Source organism: Lynx rufus, unplaced genomic scaffold, assembly GCF_022079265.1.
Source record: "Lynx rufus isolate CCGP_SWC_20201006 ecotype Redwood Valley unplaced genomic scaffold, mLynRuf1.p SCAF_1, whole genome shotgun sequence".
Classification (NCBI taxonomy): Eukaryota; Metazoa; Chordata; class Mammalia; order Carnivora; family Felidae; genus Lynx; species Lynx rufus.
The window spans coordinates 11,261,353-11,287,506 of NW_025814823.1; the positions used below are offsets into that span (position 1 = coordinate 11,261,353).

The following is a 26,154-nucleotide window of genomic DNA, read 5'->3' on the forward strand; positions in this document are numbered from 1 at the left end:
GGATGCTGTCTTTCAGAGAAGGTTCCAAGATAGGGGCTCCTGAGTTATTGCAAAAGTCTACAGATCGACGTGTATGCTAAGCATTATCTTTTAGTCTCCCATATAGATGTATTCCTTTTTCTCTAATGTATGTAAAATACTGTTGCTATTGCAGTACAGAGCCATCTAAAAGTATCATTGAAGTCACAGTATTAGCACTCTATCGTTATGTATTTAAACAGATACTAAAATAGAAGGACTATCTGGTGGTGTGTTTGGAGGTGTGAGTGTATGTTTTGCAGTTGGGAGTTCCTTGAAAAATTTTGACTTTAAAATGGGTCTTATAAAATACGTAGTGGTAATGATTGAGCAACATTGTGAATGTGCTAATTAGCACTGAATTGTACACTTAAAAATAGTTACAGTGGCATATTTGATATCATGGATATTTTGCCACAATAAAAAAGTATATTAGAAATTTGGGGGGGCCTGGTTGGTTCAGTTGGTTAAGTGACCGACTCTGATTTTTGGCTCAGGTTGTGATCTCAAGGTTCGTGAGTTCAAGCCCCGTGTTGGGCTCTGTGCTAGGCGTGGGTTGGGGATTTTCTCTCTCCTTCTCTCTCTGCCCCTCCCCCACCCCTCTCTCTCTTTCTCACTCAGAATAAATAAATGTAAAAAAAAATTTTTTTTAACTTACAACAAAACACACATGCACATGCAAGTAAGGGGAATCTCATAGTTGTAGAAGCTGGACGTCATCGGCTTAGAGTCTTTATTTATTTGGCAGATGTTTAGCCATTACCAAGGAAGGCTCTGCTCTGTAACTTGAACTGCACTTCTGGAGCTTGTGGTCCAGAGGGGATGGCACTTAGCTCATCCCTCAGGCACGTGTCGTTGTATAGCGTGATTCCACACTGTGATGTGACTTTACACTACATTGAGTGCTATGAAGAAGTGTACAGAGTTCCGTAGGCATGTAAGGTGTGGGGAGGACAGACCTGGTGTTCAGACTCAGAGAAGACTTCACCGTCCGCTGAGACTTGAATAACGGGCGAACATAGACAGCAGTCCTAAGAGGTCATGGGCTGCTCTCCCATTTCGGTCTTTTCTCCTTAATGGCAGAAACCACGTGTTCTTCCGCATTCCACCCACAGGTAGCATTTGGGACGCCGTAAGCCCTCGGTTTCTGTTGAGTGGTGAATAAATAAAACACTGACTAGAAATGCTTATCCTGGGTTTGTTCCAAGGATGTGTGTGGGACCTGGCACCACCAGTTTCCATTTCTTGAATTTTCATAGTTTTAATTTAATTGGTTTTACAGAGAACTTCAGATGACGTTATCACCTTCACGCGTACAGGAAATGTCTCACGATTTCGTTGCGAGATTTGTCTTTTTGTACCATCAGCTGCATCTGTTGCTTCTCTCATGGTTCTTCTGTGTTCTCACCTACATTTTTGTATCCACTCTCCCACCAGTGTGTTCTAGATAGCATACTTTGAAGAGGAAAGGTCTGTTAGCCCGTAAGAACACAGTTTTCTCTTTACTTGAGAAAAATACATATTTTGAAGCTGTGTATTTTGCAAATGAGAACAATTGATTCATATGGCTCATGGTAAAGCATCAGATCTCCAGGCTGAGCCCATCACGTGCGTGCATTTCTTCAAGAACAAAGATTCTGTGGTGTAGGGGTGCGGTTTGCCATCTGCCTTAGGTGCATATTATCTTTTCAGGTAGAGGAGAAGATTAGAGAAGTGAGGCAGGGAGATTATATAGATGTGGTTGACAACATGTAAATTGAGTCTTTCTTGGACATCGACATTGGCTAAAGTGAAACTTACTATTTTTTTCATATATAACTTTTACGTGGTTTCTCATCCTAAACCAAATTTTGGATCAGTATTAATTTCCACACCTAAAAAGAAAGAAAGAAAGAGAGAAAGAAAGGGGGGAGGGAGGGAAGGAAGGAAGGAAGGAAGACAAAAGAAAAGAAAGAAAAAGGACAGGTAAGGATAAACAGTTATCCTTAAGATGCCCTGCTGGAAAGTCAGTTAAGGCTTCCTAATGTAAACAAAGGTGCAATGATTTTGAAAAATTATTTCTGTAGACCTTTGTCACTACCCAGATTATTTCTGCAGAGATTTGGGTGTGACATAAATCAAATAACATGCCCCAAATTCACCAGTTACACACAGTAAATGTATTTTTGGTAGGGTGTCCCTCAACACCAATCTAATGATTAGATTGTTTCTAAATCTTATTTTGTTTCTAAATCTAGGGACTTGGAATAGTGTATTACTTTCAAGTTTTTATTATATGCTAAGTCCCAGGATAGATAGTAAAATGTTTCATACGAATGCCATAGTGTTTTTTTTTCTTCAACTTGTATGTCAAGTCCAGGGTAGATAGTAAAATTTTTCACGTGGATTCCATAGTTTTTAATTATGCAGTTTCCATTGCGAACTCCAGGCCACTTAGAGCATCAGCTTTTTAATGTTTTCCTCAAAGAGGTATATGTTAAGATGAATAGCAAGAATTGTGGTGGTAACAATCAAACACTGTATATTAAGGTGGGCAGAGCTAAGGGAGAGCTTTTCACTCATTTGAAAACTGGCACCTCTTAAGGTGCCTGGGTGGCTCAGTCAGTTAAGCGTCCGACTTTGGCTTAGGTCATGATTTCATAGTTTGTGGGTTTGAGCCCCACGTAGGGCTCATGCTGACAGCTCAGAGCCTGGAGCCCGTTTTGGATTCTGTCTCCCTCTCTCTCTCTCTGCCCCTCCCCCGCTCACACTCTGTCTTTCTCTGTCTCTCAAAAATAAATAAACATTAAAAAGAAAACTGGCACCTCTATCCCATCATGGGAGAAATAAATTTTTAAAATTGTAACAATAATGGCACTTTTTGAATACTATTTAAGAGCATCTAATAATTACTCTTTTTCTTTCTAGGAAAAGCCATTGACAAAATCTCTACAACGTGGAGAAGATACCCAGTTTGACCAAGTATGTAATAAGTTATATGTATATATGTTATATTCTTGCTTTTATTAATTTCCAAATGCACAAAAGGCAAGGGCTGATGCTCATTATTGATGTATTGATTAATTCCCTCAAAGAGGATACAGGGATATGATCGTAGGAGCTGTGTCCTTCAGCTTTTACAAGTAGACATTCAATAGATGTCTATTGATTGGAATTGGAAAAAATGGGAATATGTTGGGATAATATGAATAGGCCCCCAACTGCCTATGGTTTTCTAAAGCTTTATATACCAGAATTGAAGAAACTAAGAAAAGATAAAAAACTTCTATTCCAAAATTTAGTAAGATGTCTCTGAATAAATGATCATTACTCTGTAGGGATCAGATCTCTGCATTAGGGCTTATCATGTTTTCATCCAGCATTTTTCTTTGAATACCTACTATTTGCTTGATACAGCCCTGCAAAATACAGAGTCTAGGACAAGTTTTAGCTCTTTTGGAATTCACAATGACGTGAAAGAGAAATCACCTTAACAGTAATTATAAGACAAGTATAGTGACTTAGATTCCAATGGAAAAGGTGACACAGGAACAAAAACAATTTAAGACAGAATAAATACAAAGAAGGTCTTTTGAAAATAGATTGGATAGAGATTAAGGAGGGTACTTGTTGGGATGAGCACTGGGTGTGATATGTAAATGATGAATCACTAAATTCTACCCCTGAAACCAATAATACACTATATGTTAACTAACTGGAATTTAAATAAAAACTTGAAAAAAAAAACGTAGGAGTAGTAAAAGGGCATGCAACTCTAAAGAGCAGGTAATAAACATAGGAAGTCAGGATCTGATGATCCTGATTCAGTAACTTTAGGAAGGCTTCAGGTATGTTTAAGAATGATGGATAACTGGGCATCAGAGGAAGTGAGAGATGTCTGTGGCGTTTCCTAAACTTGTGCAGTTGATGACAGAGAGGACAGCACATTCTCCTTCAGAAACCTCACTTGAAGCCAGTGGCAGAGACCCAATACTGCTGGATGCATCACAGCCTCATCTAATATGGTGGGGGTTTTATTGTCTGAAGGAGAACTCAGAGAGAGTGCCCTTCCGACAGAGCTTTGTAATTGCCTTTAATGTGGAATCAGGAGGAAAACTCTCTGGTTGTTAAAGTTCAGACTTGTTTGATCCAAACCTGTAAGGATGCATTATAAAGTTTGAATTCTGCATTTTCTATTGTATAAGCCATTTGCGAAGGGAGGCTTGAAAACCTCGTGCTTATAGTCAGTGTCTGAGGGCTGGTGTGGTTCTGGGTTTGCACTCTGTTGCTGGTAGAGCTGGCCGTTTTCTGGAATGCTGGTGAAATGGAATATGGGCTTCATCTCTCTGTGTCTCGGAACTGTCTTCTCTTGTCGTATTGTCTTTAGTCATCACCTGGCAGGTGCCAGGCTGGTCAGAGACCCTGGACGAGCATTTGGGTCATTATTTTGGAAATGGGATAAGTTGTAGCTCTTTGCTTTTCCTTAAGAATGTAAATATTTGTCATCTGTCTTCCATAACTTTCCACTCTATTTTCTCTGTCTCTGTTCTATCATATTCCCATCCTAGATATTCATATTCTAGACTATCACTGTCCTTTCCTAAAAAAAAAAATTTCTGCAACTTAATGTATATTTTTCTTTATTCTCTGGGAAAATAGTGCTTCTAAATTTTAACACTGCAGATAATACTTACCCGAAATGATTTGGCTTAAACACAATTTCCCATTTATTATCCAGCCCTCTATTTCTGAATTTCAGCATTGTGGAAGAGATAGCCTTTGGAATTAGATAGACCTGGGTTTAATCCTGACTTTGCCACTTAATTAGCGATAATACTTTTAACCTTGTTGCTCAGAATGTTGAAATGCACAATCTCTGCTCTGCCCCAGATCTTACTGAATCAGATTCTGCAGCTTAACAGGATCCCTAGGTGACCCATGCACACGTTAAAGCTTGAGCAGCACTGCTCTGTATCACATCTCTATGCAGGAAAGACCCTTCAGAAGTGAATCAATAGTGAGATGGCCACTGAGAATTTTCAAATAAGACACGTAAGATTATCCTCTCGTCACTAAATCATAAATTTACAAATGAACCAAGAGAGAAGACAACCTACAAGGTCTATTTCACTTTGAAGAGATAGGGGCACCTGGGTGGCTCAGTTGGTTAAGTTTGGTTTCGACTCAGGTCACGATCTTGCGGTTTCATGAGTTCGAGCCCCTTGTCGGGGTTGGGATTCTCTGTCTCCCTCTCTCTCTGCCCCTCCTCCACTCACGCTGTCTCTGTATCTCTCAAAATAAATAAACTTGAAACAAAAAAAAGATAGCAAGACCCCCCAGGCCATAAGGAATCTTGGCTGAAATTGGTCCACCTGTGCCCATTTACTGTTTTGCTACCAGATTGTAAGAATTGAGGTTCCATTGGCAATGCCATGGATGTATCAGGCTCTCTTAGTCTTTTGATATTAAACATTCAGATTAGTAATCCCCTTGTTCTAATACCAAGTGGTTGGATTTTACTCTGGATTCACACAGTATATGAAAAGAACATACTGGTGATACCACCTTGCATGCTATTGACTCCATTGCTGTGATGGTGGGAGCAGTAGTAAGAGTGGAAGTGACGTTCGTGTAGTACTTGCCATAGGATGGGCGCTGTGCTAAGTATATCCATTGAACGGTATGCAGCTGGTCCCTGTTTAGAGAATACTCGATCAGTTTCTTCCTTTTGAACGTCACTGGCATGAATGACAGATTGCAGAGAGCTGGGCTTGTGCACGTTCAGTGCCTGATCCTGGACGGCCCTGTTTACTCCTCCACTTAACAAGCCCATGATCCATTTTTCTCTTGCTAGAAATAGAAGCAAAAAAATCACGTGATACCGTATAATTTATGAAGCCCCTTCTCTCTCATTATCTCCACCGACATCAATCACGGCTTCCAACAACTCCGAGAAGAAGCCATCATCGTCACCATCTCTATGTTACATTTCATGGAGATGAGTGTCAGAGACCTTGCCCAACACTGTATGACTGAAGCCTGAAGGAGCCAAGTCTGGCATCCACATGTTTGGACTCTCAAGCCTGTGCTTTTTACTCTGTAACGTGCTTATATGTCTAACAACTAAGTGTGTGTGTAGGGGGGGGGGGGGTGCCTGGGTGGCTCAGTCAGTTGAGCTTCTGACTTTGGCTCGAGCCCCATGTCAGGCTCTGTGCTGACAGCTCAGAGCCTGGAGCCTGCTTTGGATTCTGTGTCTCCGTCTCTCTTTGCCCCTCCCCCCACTCACACTCTGTCTCTCTGTCTCTCTCTCTCAAAAATAAACAAACATTAAAATAAATTTTTAACTAAGTTGGCAAGAATTCAGAGGGGAGTTTTCAACAGGTAAGGGCTCTCAGATCCTGTATCGGTTAAGATTAGGTTTTACTGCAAATGACACATAAAATAATAGTGGCTTGAACAAGATAGTTTCTTTCTCTCTCATGCTCAAGAAGTACGAAGAAAATCAGTCTAGTATCTTTATATTATTTTTGTTTTCCGGTGAATGGCTTACATTCCCAAGGTCATCTCATGGTCTAGTTTGGCTTCTGGAGCTCAGCCATTACATCTGCATTCAGGCAGTAAGAAGGAGAAATAGGAAAAGAATTATAGGAAAACAAACAAATAAACCCCCAAACACCCCAACATTGCACACACCACTTCTGTTCGTATTCAGTTGATGAGATCTTTTTAAAAATTTTTTTTAACATTTATTTATTTTTGAGAGATGGAGACAGGCAGTGCATGAGCAGAGGAGGGGGAGAGAGAGAGAGAGAGAGAGACAGAGAGACAGAGAGAGAGAGAGAGGGAGAGAGACACAGAATCTGAAGCAGGCTCCAGGCTCTGAACTGTTTATTAGCAGAGAGCCTGGTGCGGGGCTCAAACTCACGAACCACGAGACCATGACCTAAGCCAAAGTCGGACGCTCAACCGACTGAGCCACCCAGGGGCCCCTTCAGTTGATAATATCTTAGTCACATAGCCACCCATAGCTCGAGGAGAGATTGGGAAATTTTATCTGGGGCGATTATTCATCCATCTAAAAATCAGTTATTTTATAAAAGCCTATTTTTTCCAAAATGTCCAATAAAGAATACTATTTACAGTTCTGGATACCTCTTTTTTTTTCCTACTGTGGAATATCCCTAGAATTTGTCAATTTTACAGTTTAAATTTTAAAATGTGTATATTTAGAGTTAAAGCTTTGTTTCCTTAAGTTTTCTTCTGTATCTATATATAATTAACTCTTGGCTTCATATGTCTTAATCTAATCCAATGATAATCTAACCCTGTTTAGGACGCACCTGGAAAGATGTCTAAACAGGATTTTTTAAAGCTCTGTAGGAGCGGGAGAAGACTCATACTAGTCACTGCTTTACACATTGAACAGCTTGGAATTTGTATTATTCCCAGAATTTGACTTTGGATCAAGTTCATATCCATGAAATTTGTACATTCTTACACAGCACCTAGCAGGCAGCAACCCTGCACCAAGCAGTGTGCCAGCTGGTGGAAATAAACATGAAATGAACACGAAGAAAGCATGGTACTGCCCTGGAGAGGCCCCTAATCTAATGGGCAAGACAGAGAGATATGATCAGACAAATTGTAACCTCAGGCTAGAAAGTAAGCTCACCGTGGGAGGACCACGCATGGTGCGCCCCAGGTAGCAAGCTTTGCCCTGCACTAGGGAGCCAGCCAGGGACGGCTTCAGTCCCTGCTAGTGAGAAAGTCATACCAATAGTGAGAATTAATAAAGGGGGAAGAGATTTCCAATAGCATTTTGAAAACATATGCTGCCAGTAATTTATTTTAAGTGCCTAAATTAATTGTCACAGATTAGAAAGTAAAATGAGTAAAATATTGTCCTGGTGGCAATGTTCTTTATTATAGTAGACATTTATTAAAAGTGTGTGTGTGTGTGTGTGTGTGTGTGTGTGTGTGTGTGTGTAGGGGCGCCTGGGTGGCTCAGTCGGTTAAGCGTCCGACTTTGGCTCGGGTCATGATCTCACGGTCCGTGAGTTCGAGCCCCGCGTCAGCCTCTGTGCTGACAGCTCAGAGCCTGGAGCCTGTTTCAGATTCTGTGTCTCCCTCTCTCTCTGCCCCTCCCCTGTTCATGCTCTGTCTCTCTCTGTCTCAAAAATAAATAAATGTTTAAAAAAAAAAAAGTGTGTGTGTGTGTGTGTGTGTGTGTGTGTGTGTACATGCACACAAAGCTCTGTGTGGGACAAAGAGATGTAAGGATGTGGTCCCTACATTCCAGGAGCTTCAGATCCAGAAGAGGTTAAGGCAGTGCACAGACCACTCTGACAGGGGTCCATGTGTGTAAGAAGTACCACATGGATAGTACAGACAGTAAACATCGTGAGATTTCAGTGAACAGAAGATACACTTTAGGGCCGAGTGGCTGAAAAATCTTTCTAGAAGCGGATATAGTTTGTCAGGTGCCTAAAACAATAGAAGCAACAGGATTTTGCCGGGTGTTGATGGTGAGGAGGATTGGAAATGTGCAAAGGTCCTGAACAGAAAAAGGACATTATGAGTTATCTTTGAGGACTGATGAATGGCTCTATCAGTTGAGGCGGAAGATGTGTATTGTTAAAAGGTGATATTCAAAAAGAGACAACGTCATAACTCTCGTAGAAATATAAAAGGAACGTATGTGAAAGATTTTACTTAACTCATTTTTAATGAGGAAGTTACAGCCAGTTTAAAAGAGAACCCCCAAATGGACACATTTATAAGTCAGGAACATTGAAATGAATGTGCAGTCAGAGGCAAAAGTGGCTTCTTTCACAGTGGGAGAGTGAAGTCAATTAACTGAACCGTCACTGGGCAGAGTGTTTTTTTCTTTCTGTAGAAAAGAATCTCTGGCATTGCTATCAGTTGTCTATCATATGCACAATTTTATTTTTTTTAATTTTTTTTAATGTTTTATTTATTTTTGAGGCAGGGAGAGACAGAGCATGAACAGGCGAGGGTCAGAGAGAGGGAGACACAGAATCTGAAACAGGCTCCAGGCTCTGAGCTGTCAGCACAGAGCCCGACGCGGGGCTCGAACTCACGGACCGTGAGATCATGACCTGAGCCGAAGTTGGACGCTTAACCGACTGAGCCACCCAGGCGCCCCTCATATGCACAATTTAAAAATAGCTCAAAGGCGTTAAAAGGTGCAGAGTGCCTGCAGACTTAAATTAGACAACCCCCAGAGAGGTGAGCTCTGAACAATGCATCGTTTTCTCCTGAGACACAAAATTTTCTGGCTGGCCTCCAGTGTTAGGGATCAGACTGTGGAGGACTTTTAATGGCAGTGGGTGGGACTTTCTCTCATACATACTGGATGTCAAATGGATCAAAGTGGCAACTTGATGTTAACCCCCAGGTAGCAGGTTCATGAATGGAGAGATCCTTGAAGTTGGGAGGCATTTGGGGAGTTTGAGTATTATGATAAAGATTTGACACCAAATAGGCCCAAACTGAGATGGAGACAATGGAACTGGAAAGAATATATGTAAAATTATATAAGAAGAATCAATATTGGTTGAGAAATAAAAAGTAACTGTAGTTTTCAACCATGATTTGGAACCACTTCTGTTCAATTCAACAAATACTAGTGCCCAAGCGTACTAGGATCTGTGCAAGGTTCTGGGGTTACAAAGTCAGTAAGATAGGGTTCCTGCCCTCGAGGAATTCTCAATCCCAGGAAGAAGACCGATATCCAAACAAATGATAGTGCAAAGCGAATGCTATAGCAGAGGTATATTTCAAGTGCTATCGGAACTCAGGTTAGGGGGGCAGTTAACGATGCTTGGAAGGTGGACAGGTGTGTCACAGGAAGCCACCAAGGCACAGGGGCATTTTAAAGATCTCTGTCATCCAGATGAAATGGGTTGCATCATGCCAGGCAGGAACTGCATGGACCAAGAAGTTGAGATTTGAAGAGTGGCCTGAGAGAAACGGTGGCCGGGAAAGTGCAAAAGCCTCAGAAGATTCAGCTTTCTAGGGCAGGGCTGGCCCATGATGGCAGCAGAACAGAGACCCTCACGGAACGGTGAGACGTTAGCAGCCACGTGCTCCCTGGACACCAGCGATGAGAAAGGCTTTTGCTGCAGTGTTATTCGCTGACATACAGAACGCATTTTCATAGCTGATAGATTAATATTCAATAGTTTGAAAAACTTACGTTCGAGCTAAGTCACGCTAGCTGATTATGACTGGCAACACTGAAATTAAAAGGCGGTGTACCAGGGCATCATCATGGCGCTGGTGATGAGTTCCCTGTCTGTGGTCTGTTGGAGAGGGTCCTATGAAGGAAAGGTGAGCTCCCCATTTGAACCTCAAGTGAAATCTTTCTTCTGCTATCCAAGTTTATAGACATCCTTTTTAAATATAAATTCCAAGGCATTTTATTTTGGGTTCTCAGATGACACAGTAGCTTGCCTATGATGAGTGTGGACCTGGGTTAAAGGTCACCAGGTGCAGCTGAGATATCGAGTTAACTCATTTTAAAAAGTGTAAAACAGTACTCCAAAGTAACCCTCGCCTGAAGAAGTATGGGACCCTCACCTGGTGGAGGATGTACCAATGACAGTCAGTAGCTACATTACACACAGAGATGAAAATTGCGGCTCTTGAAAAAAGTAATAACGGAATCTTCATCATCTCATATACCTTCCAGCTACATGTGCTTTCTTGTCAATTTTCTCTGCCCTTGGTTTTTAGACTTTTGCTTCTATCTCATTATGACCAAAACATGCAGTAAGTTAAATGATACAAGCAATTGTATACTGTATGATGTTTTCTATTTGAAGAATTACTCCAATTTTGTTTCTTAAAACAGTCATGATCAGGGGCGCCTGGGTGGCGCAGTCGGTTAAGCGTCCGACTTCAGCCAGGTCACGATCTCGCGGTCCGTGAGTTCGAGCCCCGCGTCAGGCTGATGGCTCATAGCCTGGAGCCTGTTTCCGATTCTGTGTCTCCCTCTCTCTCTGCCCCTCCCCCGTTCATGCTCTGTCTCTCTCTGTCCCAAAAATAAATAAACGTTGAAAAAAAAAATTAAAAAAAAAAAAAACAGTCATGATCAGTAAGTGAAAGTTATTTCCTCTCGATGTGGTAAAGGATGATTACTCCCCGAAGGAGCTTGTGCTAGAACAACTAGAATTAGAATCCAAATCCTTTTTTTCGCAGGTGAACGGTCTTAATGTGCTTCAGCACTGCATAAGTAATCATATGGGAGATAAGAGAGTATATAAGGTACATAAGACTGGCCGCATCACCGAATCCTGAGAAAGAAAGTGGTTCAAGGAGAACCCGAGAAAGAGTGTCATTTGCTCACGAGACTTGGAGGGGGATGACTACAAAAGGCCATTGGTTGGCCAGTAGGCTTGCCCTTTCTGATCTTTTCTGTAAATTGTCGGGAGTGTGGCAAGCACAGAAACCAGATGTCTGAGATGAAGAAGTGAGGCAGGAAGAGGAAGCATCACCAATACTTGGCTGATTTGGAATTTGGCCAGAAGAACAGGTTATCTGGTGAGAGAGGGGAGAACAGAATCAAATGAGACCTGTGTGTGTTTTACAGAACCGTCTTGTGCTGAATGACCTACAAGAGCTTAACACCATAGCTTTTGCCAACGGTTGTGTCCATTTTTCATTCGCATTTGGGCTCAATGTTTTCTGATGATTGAGGTTCCTGAAAGTCTGATGTGTACATAAACTGGGCTCCCAATAATTGGTTTTATTCAACCTATTCATTCTGGTTCCATAATAGTTGCCATGTCAGTGTCCTTTCCCAGAGTGAGCTGTTGCCTGCAGCAAACTTGGGGAGCCTGGTGTTCCCTACCTTTCTTTTATGGGGCTAATGTAGGACCAGCATTGCTTGGAGACCTCTACAAGTGAATGTTTGGAATGTACCGCGTTGGCAGCTCCTGGAGCCAGAAAAGTGTGGGAACACACACCAAGCTGCAACTGTTCTTATTTTTTTTTAAGTTTTTTTTGTTTTTTGGTTTTTTTTTTTTTTTGAGAGAAACAGAGACAGGGGCAGTAGGGTAGAGATGGAGAGGGGGAGAAAGCGAGAATCTCAAGCAGTCTCCACACCGTCAGCACAGAGCCCAATGCCAGGCTGGACACGAACCGTGAGATCATGACCTGAGCTGAGACCAAGAGTCAGACGTTTAACCAACTGAGCCACCCAGGTGTCCCTAAAAGCTACAAGGGTTCTAAATGGAGGCCTTAGTAGTTTGTGCTTGGATTAGAGACAGGTGGGTCCTTTTTTTTTTTTTTTTTTTTTACAATAAGCCTGAAAGCACCATTTATCAGCTGTCATAAATAAAATTCTGTCAATAATTTCTATCACTCATTCCGTTATTAACTTAGTCTAAGATCCTTTCAAAGTCAAAAATTTTTATGTCTGTGCTTCAGTTTCAATATTTAGAAATGGAAGAGGAAAATAGACGTTTTTTAAGGTCTGTTATGTGCCCCACACTTTATAGTATCTCATTTTTTACTCTTCCTAAAACCCCAGTGAGGTTAAGTATTCTTCAGTCCCATTTCGCAGCGGGAAACATGGAGCCTCAGAGAAATGGACACGCCCAAGCTCGTACAGCCAATGAAGGGCAGAGCTGTAACTTGAACTTAGGACCATCTGATCTTCTCAATACACTGATGAAATTATGAAAATGTAGCTTGTGAAGGATCAGTCATCTGTCCTGAGAACATTATTTAATGCAGCTATTTGCAATTCAGTGTGACCAGTGCTGTCTCTATAAATTTCATATAATTTGCTCAGACATTCCAAGTAACTTCTATGGGGTTTTCTTCTAGACATTATATGTTTACATACTTTTGTAGTGCCTTAGTTTCTTAATACATTAAAAATACCATCTACAAACAAGAAACATGGTAAACCAAGCCCATACAGCTATAGTAGAGTGAAAATAACTTTTTACTATCTTGGGCAGTAATAGTTTTTCTGGAAAGGAAGCAGGGGAAATTCTAGTGCTTCAACACTGATTCTAATGCTACAATTCCATCAAAATCTATTTAAAATGTAGAAGTGAAAAACGTAAGCAATTAAGAGTAAAAACAAATTAACTGACGTTGGATTCACATTAGTGTTATTCAGTGGTTCTTAAATTATTCTCCCGTGGAACGTGGTGTTCCACAAAATAGACCAGGATATCAAAGTCATATAATAAAGATCTTTTCCTAATTTGCATGAAAAATATAATACACAGATTTGTATAATTTTAAGTTTTTGTAATATTCTTAAGCCTCTGGTATATGTCATCACTGATTGCTATAATCTAGCACTAGTACGATATATGATCCAGTAAAAAAATTGCATTTGGATTACTTCCACAGATCAACATTTTGTGGTAGTTCATAGACAGTAACCTGACCCCCCGGGGCTTGGCCACCTGAACTAGTTTGAAAAATTAAACTATCAATGAAGTTACTTTAAAATTATTCACTAAACACACCACTCGGAGCAAGTCAACCTTGTTACTGTAAGATACGGAATGACTCCACCGAGTAATCATTCAAATATTTATGTAAAGTTTCCTTCTTTGCATTCAGCAACTATAATAAAATGCTTATGAAAAATTAATGCATTCCCTACAGCATAATAGACAGTCTCTTTTAGCCTATTTATACATAAAATGCCAAAATAAACATTAAGAAAACATTTGCAAAGTACATTTAGTATTCCCCTCTATCCCCTCCCCCCCAAAGCAAAACACCAGTATGAAATAGTTCTGTGATTCTGTGCAATTCATCTCCTCAAGCTCCACAGTACCTAGCTCATCTATGATGGAAGAATATGATCATTTAAATGCAACAAGAACATCTTTGTAAATGGGCCTGCCCCCTTTCAACAGCAACACAGAGCTAGAATTCATCTCGCCATTGGCTCTGCTTCCCGTAAATGAAGGAGTTGAGTAACCAAGAAGCCAGCTAGACCTTCCTCCCTTCCTGAGCTTTGAGGGCCAGGTCTTTGCAAATTCCACCCTTCCTTCCTGACAAGCCTGGACTTTAACAGTAACAGGGCAGTAACAGAGAGATGGAAAAAACACACACATCCACCCAGTGCTGACCTTTCTTCTCTTCTACGATGGTCTCGATGTATTTGCCGTGGAAAGTATGTCCAGTAGATATAATACCAAGAATGGCTTCACGATGACTTTTTAATGGGTAAAAAAAAATTATGGCTGAGGTTTAAAGAATACTGTTGACATTCTCTATGGAGAATGTGGGTTACATCTAAGTGAGTGAAGCTGCTAAACATTGTGAGCTCTACCCAGAGACAATTAGGGGACAAATGTAGGTTTATATCTCCTTTCTGGGTCTGTAGTAAATGACAGAAGTATGTAAATCTCCCACATAGGTGTTTTCTAAATAAACTTTTTTTTTTATTTTTGAATAGTTTTTAATCTACAGAAAGCTTGCAAAGATAGTACAGACAGTGGTCCTGTTCCCACACCCAGTTTCTTTTATTAACATCTTACGTTGCCATGTACATTTGTCACAATAAGAAACCAACATCAGTGCATCATTATTAACTAAATTCTGGATTTGTATTTTATTTTATTTTTTTTCGCAAATACCTCTTTTCTGTTCCAGGATACCGTCTAGGATACCACATTATATTTAGTCATCGTGTCTCCTTGAGTCCTGTCCAGACTTACACAAGTATTTTTAAATTACTGAAATATGATAGTAGATGGTTGGGGATTTTATTACACATGTGATAATTAAGCAGAATTAACCTATGTGAAGGACTCCAAATTCTGGGTTTTTTCCCCTTCTGGGAGGAACCCCCTTCAGTTCCCAATTCAAAATATCTTAGATGGTAGTGATTAGAGAAGTATCCTTTTTCGTGCTTGGGTAGCTTAGAGAGAACTAGTAAATTACCCCTTGACATGCCATAATTTGCTTCGTTCCCCAAATTTACCACTGTTATATCCACAGGAACAACGGGAAGATACGTCGTGGCTGTGGATATTACAGTGTTGGGGGGAGCGAGGATAGGGTCTCTTTTTAAAAAAATAATTCGATATTTTTCAATTAAAAACTGATGGTGACTCGGTTCACAGGGCGGGCAGAATGCAATAGCCTATTGATACTTAACTTCTATTAAACCATAGCTAGCGACAGTGTACAATTTTGTGTATGTACATATAACCATAATTACAAGACAGCAAGAAATAAGGCTCTCAAGAAACAGAATCTGAGGAAGGACACATAATTGTTCTGTTCAATCTTGGAGCTTCTTTTAAAGGTGACAGTGGAAAGTCCCATTGACAGGAAGCTCTTCAACTCCCATTGCTCTAGTTTCCTTTATAAAAAGAAGTTAAGCCTCGCCTGCTTAACTACAGAAACATTTTAAGTTAACTAAGGTTTTCCATTTCTCCTGCCACTTCCCGGCTCAAGCTGTGATCACTGTGTGCCTGGAACTGTTGCAGTAACCTCATTCAATTCGAGAGTGCGTGTGTGCTTGCATGTGTATGTGTGTGTGTGTGTGTGTGTGTGCGTGTGTGTGTCTGTTCTGACCACCTCTGTTGGCACTGACCACCTCTATTGGCAAACACCCTTGGTCTAACCTACACATCACTGCTGGATTAAACTTCCCCAACGTTTCTATGGGCACATTTTCCTATTCAGAAATCTTTAGGGGCTTCCCATTTTCTAGAGAAGAAAACTGTAATTTTTCAGACTAGCATTAAGTAACTTCTCTGATTTAGTTCCAGCTTAAAATTTCCAACATTATTTTTCTTCTTTCTGATATACCCAAGTCCCTGCACCAGCCAAATATGTCTTCTTTCGGTTCACTCAAAACCTTCATTAAATTAATCACTGTAATTATTATGAACAAACAATTATTTTGTGCCTTCATTACCATAGGCTTCCTGCCTTGAGTCTTTGCTTAGCTTTCTTCTTGACTCTTGTCTCAAATTTATCCCCTTTCTAAAAAAGGCCCAGGTAAAATCCTACCTTCATTTCTCTTCAACTCTCACCTACCCCCTTCCTCTAGTGATCTCCGTCCTGACAACTTGCAGGGTCTACATGCACTCTCAGTATGTTGGTTTACCTACCCCTGGTTGTGTTTGCTATATGCATACTTACGTAGTGTCCGTGCCAAGTGCAAACCTCACCAATTAAACGGTTTTTTATTCTTCTTCCATGTAACATATGATGAATATTTTCATGTCATTAGATATTTTTGAAGTGTGATTTTTAATGGTTTCATAGGTAGTCTGCCTCACATTTCACATTGTATTAAGATATGTAGTTGGAGGGGCGCCTGGGTGGCGCAGTCGGTTAAGCGTCCGACTTCAGCCAGGTCACGATCTCGCAGTCCGTGAGTTCGAGCCCCGTGTCAGGCTCTGGGCTGATGGCTCAGAGCCTGGAGCCTGTTTCCGATTCTGTGTCTCCCTCTCTCTCTGCCCCTCCCCCGTTCATGCTCTGTCTCTCTCTGTCCCAAAAATAAATAAACGTTGAAAAAAAAATTAAAAAAAAAAGATATGTAGTTGGACATTTAGATGTCCCGTTTTTTTTTCTATAATATAATGCTGTCCTGAACATTCTTACTCATCTCTAATTATGTATTTGAGATAAATTCCTAGGAATGGGCTTCTTGAGAAGCATTTATGAAGTTCTTGATCACATTTCCAAATTTCCTCCCGATATGTTGTGCCAACTTTTTTCTTCTATCAGCAGTGTTGGAGATGCCTATGTTATCATTGTCTCATTGGCACCGCAGGTCATAATTTGCCTGTAAGAAATCTTGTCGGGGGGCACATGGGGGGCTCAGTCGGTTAAGTGTCTGACTCTTGATTTTGGCTCAGGTCATGATCTTACAGTCATGAGACCAAGCCCCACGTCAGGCTCTATGCTAGTACGCTGGGTGTGGAATCTGCTGGAGATTCTCCCTCTCCCTCCCTCTGCCCCTCCTCCACTTGTGTGTGGGCTCTCTCTCTCTCTCTCTCTCTCTCTGTCTCTCTCTCATATCTGTTTGCCATCTGTTTGTCTCCTTTGGAAAAAAAATGTCTGTTTAGGTCCTCTGCCCATTTTTAGTTGGATTATTTGGTGGGTTTCTCGTGTTGAGTTGTAGAAGTGTTTAATACATTTTGTATGTTGACTCCTTCTCAGATATGCAAGTATCTTCTCCCATTCAGTAGGTTGCCTTTTCGTTTTGTTGATGGTTTAGTCCCACGAGTTTATTTTTGCTTTTGTTTCCCATGCCCAAAGAGACATATCTAGAAATACGTTGCTACAGCCGATGTCAGAGAAATTACTGTCTATGCTTTCTTCTAGAAGGTTTGTGGTTTTATGTTTCCCATTTAAGTGTCTTTAATCCAATTTGAGTTTATTTTTGTGTAAGAAAGTGGTCCAGTTTCGTTCCTCTGCATGTAGCTGTCCAGTTTTCCCAGCACCATTTATTGAAGAGACTCTTTTCCCCATTTTGTATTCATGCCTCCCTTGTCACTGATTAATTGACCATATAAGCGTGGGTTTCTTTCTGTACTCTCTATTCTGTTCCATTGATTTATGTGGCTGTTTTTGTGCCGGTACCATACTGTTTTGATTACTACAGCTTTGTAGTGTATCTTCAAATCTGGAATTGTGATACCTCCAGCTTTGTTCTTCTTTTTCAAGATGGCTTTGGCCAATTAGTATCTTTTGAAGTTCCATAAAAATAGTATTATTTTCCTAGTATTATTATTCTAGTTCTGTGAAAAATGCTCTTGGTATTTTGATAAGAATTTCATTGAATCTGTAGATTGCTGTCAGTAGTATGGATGTTGCAACAATATTAATTCTTACAATCCATGAAGATGAAATATCTTTCCTTTGTGTCTTCTTCAGTTTCTTTCATCAGTGTCCTAATAGTTCTTTCATATCCTTGATTAAGTTTATTCCTAGGTATTTTATTCTGTTTCATGCAACTGTAAATGGAATTGTTTTCTTAATTTTTCTTTCCCTACTTTGTTATTAGTGTGTAGAAATGCAGCTGATTTCTGTGTATTGATTTTGTATCCTGTGACTTTTCTGAATTATTTTATTGCTTCACATAGTTTTTCAGTGGAGTCTTTAGGGTTATATGTATGTATGTATATAGCCATACCATGTAAACGGTGTGTATATAGCCATACATATATGTATATGATATGTATATATCATATGTATATGGTATCATGTCATCTGCAATTAGTGACAGCCTTACTTCTTTCTTACCAACATGGACGCCTTTTATTTTTCTCATCTGCTTGCTGTGGCTAGGCCTTCTAGAACTCTGTTGAATAATGGACATCCTTGTTTTATTCCTGATCTTAAAGGAAAGCTCCCAGTTTTCACCACAGAGTATGATGTTATCTGTGGGTTTTCCACGTATGGCCTTTATAATGTTGGGGTATGTTCCTTCTAAACCCACTTCATTAAGCATTTTTATCATAAATGATGTCAAATTTTGTCAAATGTTTTTTCTGCATCTACTGAGATGATCATATGATTATTTATCCTTTATTTCGTTAATGTGGTGTATCATGTTTATTGCTTGGTGAATATTGAACCAACCTTTCATCCCCAGAACAGAATCTTTTAATTTTGATGACTTTCAGTTTCAAATTATCATGGACTTTGCTCTTGATGTGTTGCTTAAGGAATCCTAGGCTGACCCAGAGTCACGAAGATTTTTCTCCTACGTTTTCTTCAGAAGTTTTACAGTTTAGGTTTTTTATAGTATGATTTTTTTCAGTTAATCTTTGTACATGGTATGAGATGGCAATTGAGGTTCATTTTTTCCATGATAAGTAGCAAAACATCATGAATCTTTCCAGAAAAGGAAATTGGAATAACTCGTCTCTCAAAGACATGTTTGTTGTTTAAAAAAGAGGGGAGTAGTTTGCCTTCAAGGTGATAGACAATAAATTATTGCTGCTGGTTCTTGAGTCTGATTTGGAGCCTACCTCAGATGAGTGAATGAATGATTATGGGCAGAAAACCATACATTATGTTACATTACCACTTGGGTTGTTTGTTTGGGAGCTAGGCTTGCTTATTTCCCCTAAACAATTAATGTGATTGTGTCAATTAATGTTTTTATTTCTACAACAAGCATTTTTGAGACCTAAGGAGTACAAGGCACTGTACTTCTTGGACGGTGTGGGAAAATAATTTCTCTGCAGTCCGTGAATAACCTGTGTGCAATTAACATCTGACTTCTAGAATGAAAGGAAGTCAAAGTAATTAACTTTCTTGAACCACAAAATTATTATATAAGGAACATCTGTAAACATTATTAAGATTTGGCCTCTTGGGAATGTACTCATAAAGATTGTTAAGGGAAAGGTGTGATACATAAGAAATATAGCTTGGAGTTATTTGTGAAATGAAAAGTATTTCAGTAATTGCCAGAGCCACCAAAGCCTTTTTATCACCTCTTTTTCTCTGTAGGTCATCAGCTCAATGAGCTCCCTTTCTGAGTACTGCCTGCCTTCCATTCTGCGTACATTATTTGACTGGTATAAAAGGCAAAATGGCATTGAGGATGAATCACATGAATACAGACCAAGAACAAGCAATAAATCAAAAAGGTACATTTCTTATGTGTAGGAATTATGAGGATCTTTCTTTCTTTCTTTCTTTCTTTCTTTCTTTCTTTCTTTCTTTCTTCTTTCTCTCTTTCAGAAACATAAATCAAAATGGGATTTATGCAGCATCTAAATCTTCCTGCCTGTGCATGGATACCTAGCAGGTGCACATGGATACCTAGCAGGTGGCACAGGTGGCCCCTTGTCTAGCAGTGGGAGTGCTAGTCACTGCCACTTGTCACAGGTTGAAAAGACACACTCAGCCTTATTTTGACATTGGTGGGGCAGGTGTAAAGGGCCCTAGATTCCCTTGCTACTTTCCTGAGCCCTCTCTCTTCCAGTCTGCACCTAAAAGCAGAAAGGCTGTAGCAGGCCCCACATGGTGCTGCCTAGTCCTTGTTAGGAACCTTGAGTGCCTGGTGTGCCGTCACGGGAAGGAGGCTGGACAGGACCTTAGCAGTAGGCCTGGAGGTGCCATCCATGAGCCCTGTGACTTTGGGCAGCTCACGACCTCTCTGTACTTTAGTCTCTTCACTAGCGAAACAGGGAAGTCAGATTACCTCATCTCGAACTTCCCTTGCAGCCGACATTTGTATTATTCTGTGCTCCCCCTTCTCTTACGGATTTGAAAAGTGGAACTTGCTGCTACATGAACCCTTTAGCAACCATAAAATTTAAGATTCTTTTACTGTCAAATGAAGGTGCCATCCCCCCAAAGTTTACATAAATCTATGGAATTCATATGTTTGAAATATAAGTAAATATAAGAAGTTGACTATATTTACCTTTTCTTAAAAAAAAGATTACTTTAAAAACATCTCCATATGAATTGATGGTGCACTTTTTAAAACAGTAAAGACAGAAATGAATCATTCAGAAAATCAGATATTAACTACTTCTTGTGAGTGATATACGTCTCTCATTATTTCTTGACACTTCTAATGCTTTTTTAAAAATATCCACTTCTCAGTGTCATGAAATGAATTACATTTCATCCAAAGTTGTGATTTCATTTTATAACATGCTTGAGTTTATGCAAGATTCAATCATTTGTTAATCATTTTGTTTGGGAGAGAAATTAATAACTTTTTATATTGAATCTTTTTTTAGTTGAAGACAGGGAATTTTTTATTAAGATATAACTTATACCTGGCAAAATTCATTCTTTTAAAGTGCGTAATTCTGTGTTTTTTAGTATATTCACAAGGTTGTACAGCCATCACCACTAATTCCAGAACATTTCATAACCCTGAAAAGAAATCTCATACTAATTAGCAGTCTCTTCTCACAAATATTTTTTTGATATATCAAATTTGAGAGGTAAAGTCTCAATTCTAAAATTGGTTCAGACTGTGAGATTAATAAATTAATGGTATCATTTTATTATTCTTCCCATATTACATGTTAGTTTATGAGTAGATATTAAACCTTTCCTTGGGGATGAAGAATGGGGCAGTTTTAATTGAATTAAGTGAGTTTTAGTTTTGTTTCTCTGTTTTGTCATAATTTAGTTACTAAACCTAGATTTTCCATGAATTTATTTCTTTTTGTATTGAAAATATTGAAAATGATTATATATATAATATATATATTACTTTACCTTGTGTGTGTGTATGTATATATATATATATTTTTTTTTTTTTTTAAGAGGCTCCATGCCCAACATGGGGCTTGAACTCACGACCCTGAGATCAAGAGTTGCATGTTACAGACTGAGCCAGCCAGGAACCCTTGAAAATAGTATTTTAAAATTCACGTTACTAATTGTTTTCAGGAGATCAGAGTAATTGCCAATATCAAATATAGCATCAGGACAGTGAAATTTGACTCAGCAGCATTTAATTAGCATTTGGACGTCCAAAATAAGAATGTGTGTTTGGGAGAAAGCCAAAAGAATGAGGGTATCTAGAGCATGATGTAGGTAATAATGAGAGTTTCTGTTACTAGGGAAAAAAAAAGAGGAACTTTAGAGAAAAGCACAAGCAACCGAAAACAGTTAAGTGTGACAGATGTGTACTAGGGTTACAATTTCTAAGATTAGTATAATATCAACATTTTGACTGCCAAATAAATTTGTCAGAAGCTGCTGGCTCCTGGCAGTTAGACCTCAAACCAGCAATAAAGTTGAATTCATTATTGGAAAAGTATAGGTCTTACTTTTATTTGAAAGCATAAATTGGCTCATTAAATAAAATAGAATCCGGGGTTTAAAGTTTTTTTCCCTGCCAAGAACTGCTACTTTCTCAAGGTCCTCTGGCCCCTTTTAAAGACCCTTATTGGCCATCCAACACAACCATTTTCTCTCTATTGCTGCTGGCCATCTTTGAAAGTTCTCCTTCCTTTCGGTCTTCAAACATCTTGTTTACTTATTCCATGCTATAATCTCTAGGTCAGGCTTGATGAATGTTCTTTTTTAAGGCAGTTGGATGTGTTTTCCTCTCCTCCAGCTGGCAGGAGCTCTTCCAAGTTCTAGTGGGTCTTGAAGGACTTCAGATAGATGGTTTGGCCCAGTGCTCTCCCTCCTGGCAAGACTATTTGTAATAATCGTGAATGAATGAGCTCCTACCCTGTCCATACATTTCTCCTTGAGAGTTAGAGCTGCAACTTCCCTTGCTAACCCATTCTGTCACTCGCCAGGCTTTACTTGACTTGTTTATGGTTATAGAGCTTCTCCAGAAATTCTTTTTTCTATCTTACATATCACCTTCCTTTCTTCTCATTCCCGTTGACTGAAGCAAAAAAAAATACTCCATATTTAAAATATTCTTGGGGTGCCTGGGTGGCTCAGTTGGTCCAACTTCAGCTTAGGTCATGATCTCACGATTTGTGGGTTCGAGCCCCGCGTCAGACTCTGTGCTGACGGCTTAGGGCCTGGAGCCTCCTTGGATTCTGTGTCTCCCTCTCTGTCTGGCACTCCCCTACTCATACTCTGTCTCTCTGTCTCTCAAAAAGAGACATATTTTAAATTAAAAAAATTTAAATTTAAATCTAAATTAAAAAATTTAAATAAAAATTTAATAAAATTTAATAAAAAATTTTAAATAAAAAAATTTAAATTAAAAAAATATTTTTTTAATATTCTTGATTTATTTTGAAAATACCTGCCTGACAAGCCCAACTCTGGTCCTCCTTTCTCATTGCTTTTACTTAAAATTGCAAGGATGGAACATTTACATGTTTGAGAGACTATGCTAAACATATTACACGCTTTATCTTATTTGATACTCAAGTAAACCTTTCTGTAATTGCTATTATCATTCCCATTGTGTAGATGGAACAGTTACTGGTAAATAGAAGAGGCATCATTTTAACCTACGACTGTTCCACACCAAAGCCAATGCTCGTAGCCACTGTTCTGTGCTAGAGTCTCAGCCATCGTTTAATTTGTCTTTCTTTGTTCCATTCCCAGTCAGCCTTCAGTTAGTATGTTAGATAAGCAGAACCCGGGGTGGGGGGGGGGGGGTGGGATGGAGGTAGACTGACATTTCTGTCCTTTGACAGTGTTTATTCAGCTCCCGGACTTTTGAGTGAGTTCAAATGACTCCACTTTGCTTCTTTCTACCTCTTCTTCTACCTGCTTTATAACCATTCTCTCTCCCACCACCCCATTCACTTTTTTCTTCTTTCACAAACTTCAAGTGGCAGAAGGTCACGAGGAAAGAGGCATGGAAACAAAAGAGAGAGAGAGAGAGAAATGGCTCCTAAGCTTTCTCCGCCCTCCATAGTCCTGCTGTAGCTGATCATGGTACTACATCCTTATTATTCTCTACGTTGTGTAGCTTCTTTCATAGGTGCTTCTCAATATATACCTCCAATATGACAGCCCTGCCCTGCGTCTGTATCTGTTCTAGAGATGATAGGATTCCAGAAAGTTACCTTGGAAGAGCCCACAGGATGAGCTTGTAGACTCACAGATAGCTACTCAAGTTGACATGGCTGAAAAGTTGAAATTTGAAGTCAAATATTCTGATCCTGTGTTAGTTCACTGCACCTCACTGGTAACAAAAAGCATTAGCATATATTTACCCCTGCAATCTTGAAATAGCAAATCTGGTTTGCAGTCCACTGGGAATGAGCCCTAGATGTCTGGCGAATTGTAGCACTCCGAGAATTTTTTCAGTGCCACTGAATATGAATATTTTAAATTTTACAGTGATGAACAACAGCGTGATTATTTAATGGAAAGACGGGACCTCGCCATTGATTTCATTTTTTCTTTAGTATTAATAGAAGTTTTGAAACAGGTCAGTAATTTAATGTTTCTTTTAGATAAGGTTTATCTGAAAACTGATGTTTTTAAAATCTAAGTTTTAAATTGTCCATGAATTTCAAATATTGGGTCATATGAATTGTGTTTATTGATTGCTAAGGATGACAGAAGTACTATTACTGATGTGATCTTTAATATTCTCTTCCAAGTTAAAGCGATCTTTTTTTTCTTTTCAGATTCCACTTCATCCTGTAATAGACAGTCTAATACATGATGTTATTAACTTGGCTTTCAAGCACTTTAAGTACAAAGAAGGGTAAAGTAATTTGTCTCTTTAGAATTTTGAAGAAGTTGGGCACTTAAAACTAAAACAAGTTTGCTCTTTTTAGATGACCAGGGATCCCTAACTCATCTAATCGTATCTTATTTAGGTACCTTGGTCCTAACACTGGAAATATGCACATCGTGGCAGACCTGTACGCAGAAGTCATTGGAGTGTTGGCACAAGCTAAGTAAGTGAACGTCAGCCCTTTACCGTAAGATCTTGAGCCCCTCCCCTATCGCAGCCCAGCTCCATTCTCAGGAAGGGACTGTGTGTGAGCTTACAGAGAGCTAAGGTCTTTTTTTTGCTATGGGTTTCATGTCTCTGAAATTGACTAAAAGCGCCCTCGAGGCAAGCACCAAGTCTTTTTCAATTGTTTTCTCCCCTACCTTTTTTACCCGGCATTTGGGCCAGGGGCTACCAGGAGTCCATGAGTTTCAGACTACTGCATCAAAGAAAGAACCGGACGAACCAAATTGTTTTCCTCTCTGCCACAAATATTCCAAAGAAGTTTACCACTTTGAGGAGTCTTGTTTTCTGTATTCTCTGAGCGTGTAGCTACGATATCTATCATCTGTGAATGGGAAAATTCCATTCTAGAATGTCCCTTTACTATAGAGCTTACTTAACTCAGCTGAGCTAAAAATGTCCCAGACTCTGTCATGGAAACAAGTCGGGGGAAAATTCTCATTGCTAAATTTATCTGGCCCCATAACGCTACTTAGCAGGCTAGAACAAAGTGGTGTTAGACCATTACCAATAATATACTTCTTCCAAAAGTGATGTCACACCTTATTCACCCGTCTTCATCTTACTCAACCCCGAGGCACATCAGGCAAGATCCCGAATGCCTAGGTGAGGCAAAATGAGCCAGAGACATAATGCGAATCCAGGCCAAGAGTTGAGCTTAAAGCAACAGTGATGCCCTGATCCTTATGAAATACAATCTTCAGAAAGAGATTTTTATCTTCAAGAAGAGATGGCGTTTCCTAACTTAGTAGCATGGAAATACCCAGTTATCAAAAAACAAAAAGTTCTGAAAATGTGTACTCAGCAACCTTACCTAGCCAAACATAGACAAGAACTCAGGCAACAGACCCCCAAAACTCTTCAGTGTGACTTACTTACTCTAACCCAGTTTATCCATCTCGGGTAGCTATTTTTTCGAACCCCTAAAACATCGCTGTTGGATGGAAGAGAGGTAGACACACTGATGCCGTGAGAAATATCAAGCTCAAAGACTGTCAACAACAGAGAGGAAAGAAAAAGTAACCAAAGCACACTGAAAAAACTACAGTGTTACCTGGGCCATTTTGCATGAGATCATATCACACTTTTATCGTAGCCCATTGTAATAATTGTGGTTCATGAGTCATCAAGAAAAAAAAGCATAATATATTTTTTATTGCAACTAACAATAAAAGTATTGGCATTTTTAAGGGATAAGCTTCAATTGCCTGGCAGCTTCATTCATATGTATGTACCTTGTTCCTATAAAAGATCAGAAAAATGAGTTATTGCTATGTGTTCGGCTGATTTGTGTCAAACCCTGAAAATCTCAACATATTCCTGTGTAATTCCTCTTGGTATTATCTCAGCCCTATTCTCTTATACTATCGTTTGGAAAGTTTAATTTGCCAAAAAATGGCTTTTGTGTTTTTCTTAGTTTTTGTGGATTATGCAAACAATATTGGTTTCCTTAGAATGACCTTTCTTAGCCGCATCAGTTTTGAGTTAGTTATGAATGAATTGAAAAACAATGTCATAAGCAAGCAACACTCTAAGGCTATAGGAATTTCCATATTAAGTCAGATCTATGATCCACCAGTCCAGTGTTTTCTTGCCAACCGTGGTTTTTTTAAATTTCCATGATGTCAGTATTTGTCCTAATTCGGCAATAGCCAAGTATGTGAAATGTCTCAATTTGGACAATGTTCCAGTACTTTCCACTCGTAAGAGAACCCTTTGGCCAGTGAGTTCTTACAGTACCTGCAGTAATG

General features: G+C 39.5%; 1 protein-coding gene across 3 annotated transcripts in view; it reads left to right on the forward strand.

Annotated features, from left to right (window-relative positions):
- The window catches only part of FRY (FRY microtubule binding protein), a 263,906-nt gene that overhangs the window by 66,372 nt on the left and 171,380 nt on the right, over positions 1 to 26,154 (forward strand). For all 3 annotated transcript variants that reach the window (XM_047078564.1, XM_047078572.1, XM_047078581.1), the window contains exons 3-7: positions 2,926 to 2,979; positions 19,486 to 19,625; positions 23,776 to 23,866; positions 24,069 to 24,148; positions 24,264 to 24,344. In XM_047078564.1, coding sequence (XP_046934520.1) covers positions 2,926 to 2,979; positions 19,486 to 19,625; positions 23,776 to 23,866; positions 24,069 to 24,148; positions 24,264 to 24,344 — 446 coding nt within the window. The remainder of the gene's footprint in view (positions 1 to 2,925; positions 2,980 to 19,485; positions 19,626 to 23,775; positions 23,867 to 24,068; positions 24,149 to 24,263; positions 24,345 to 26,154) is intronic.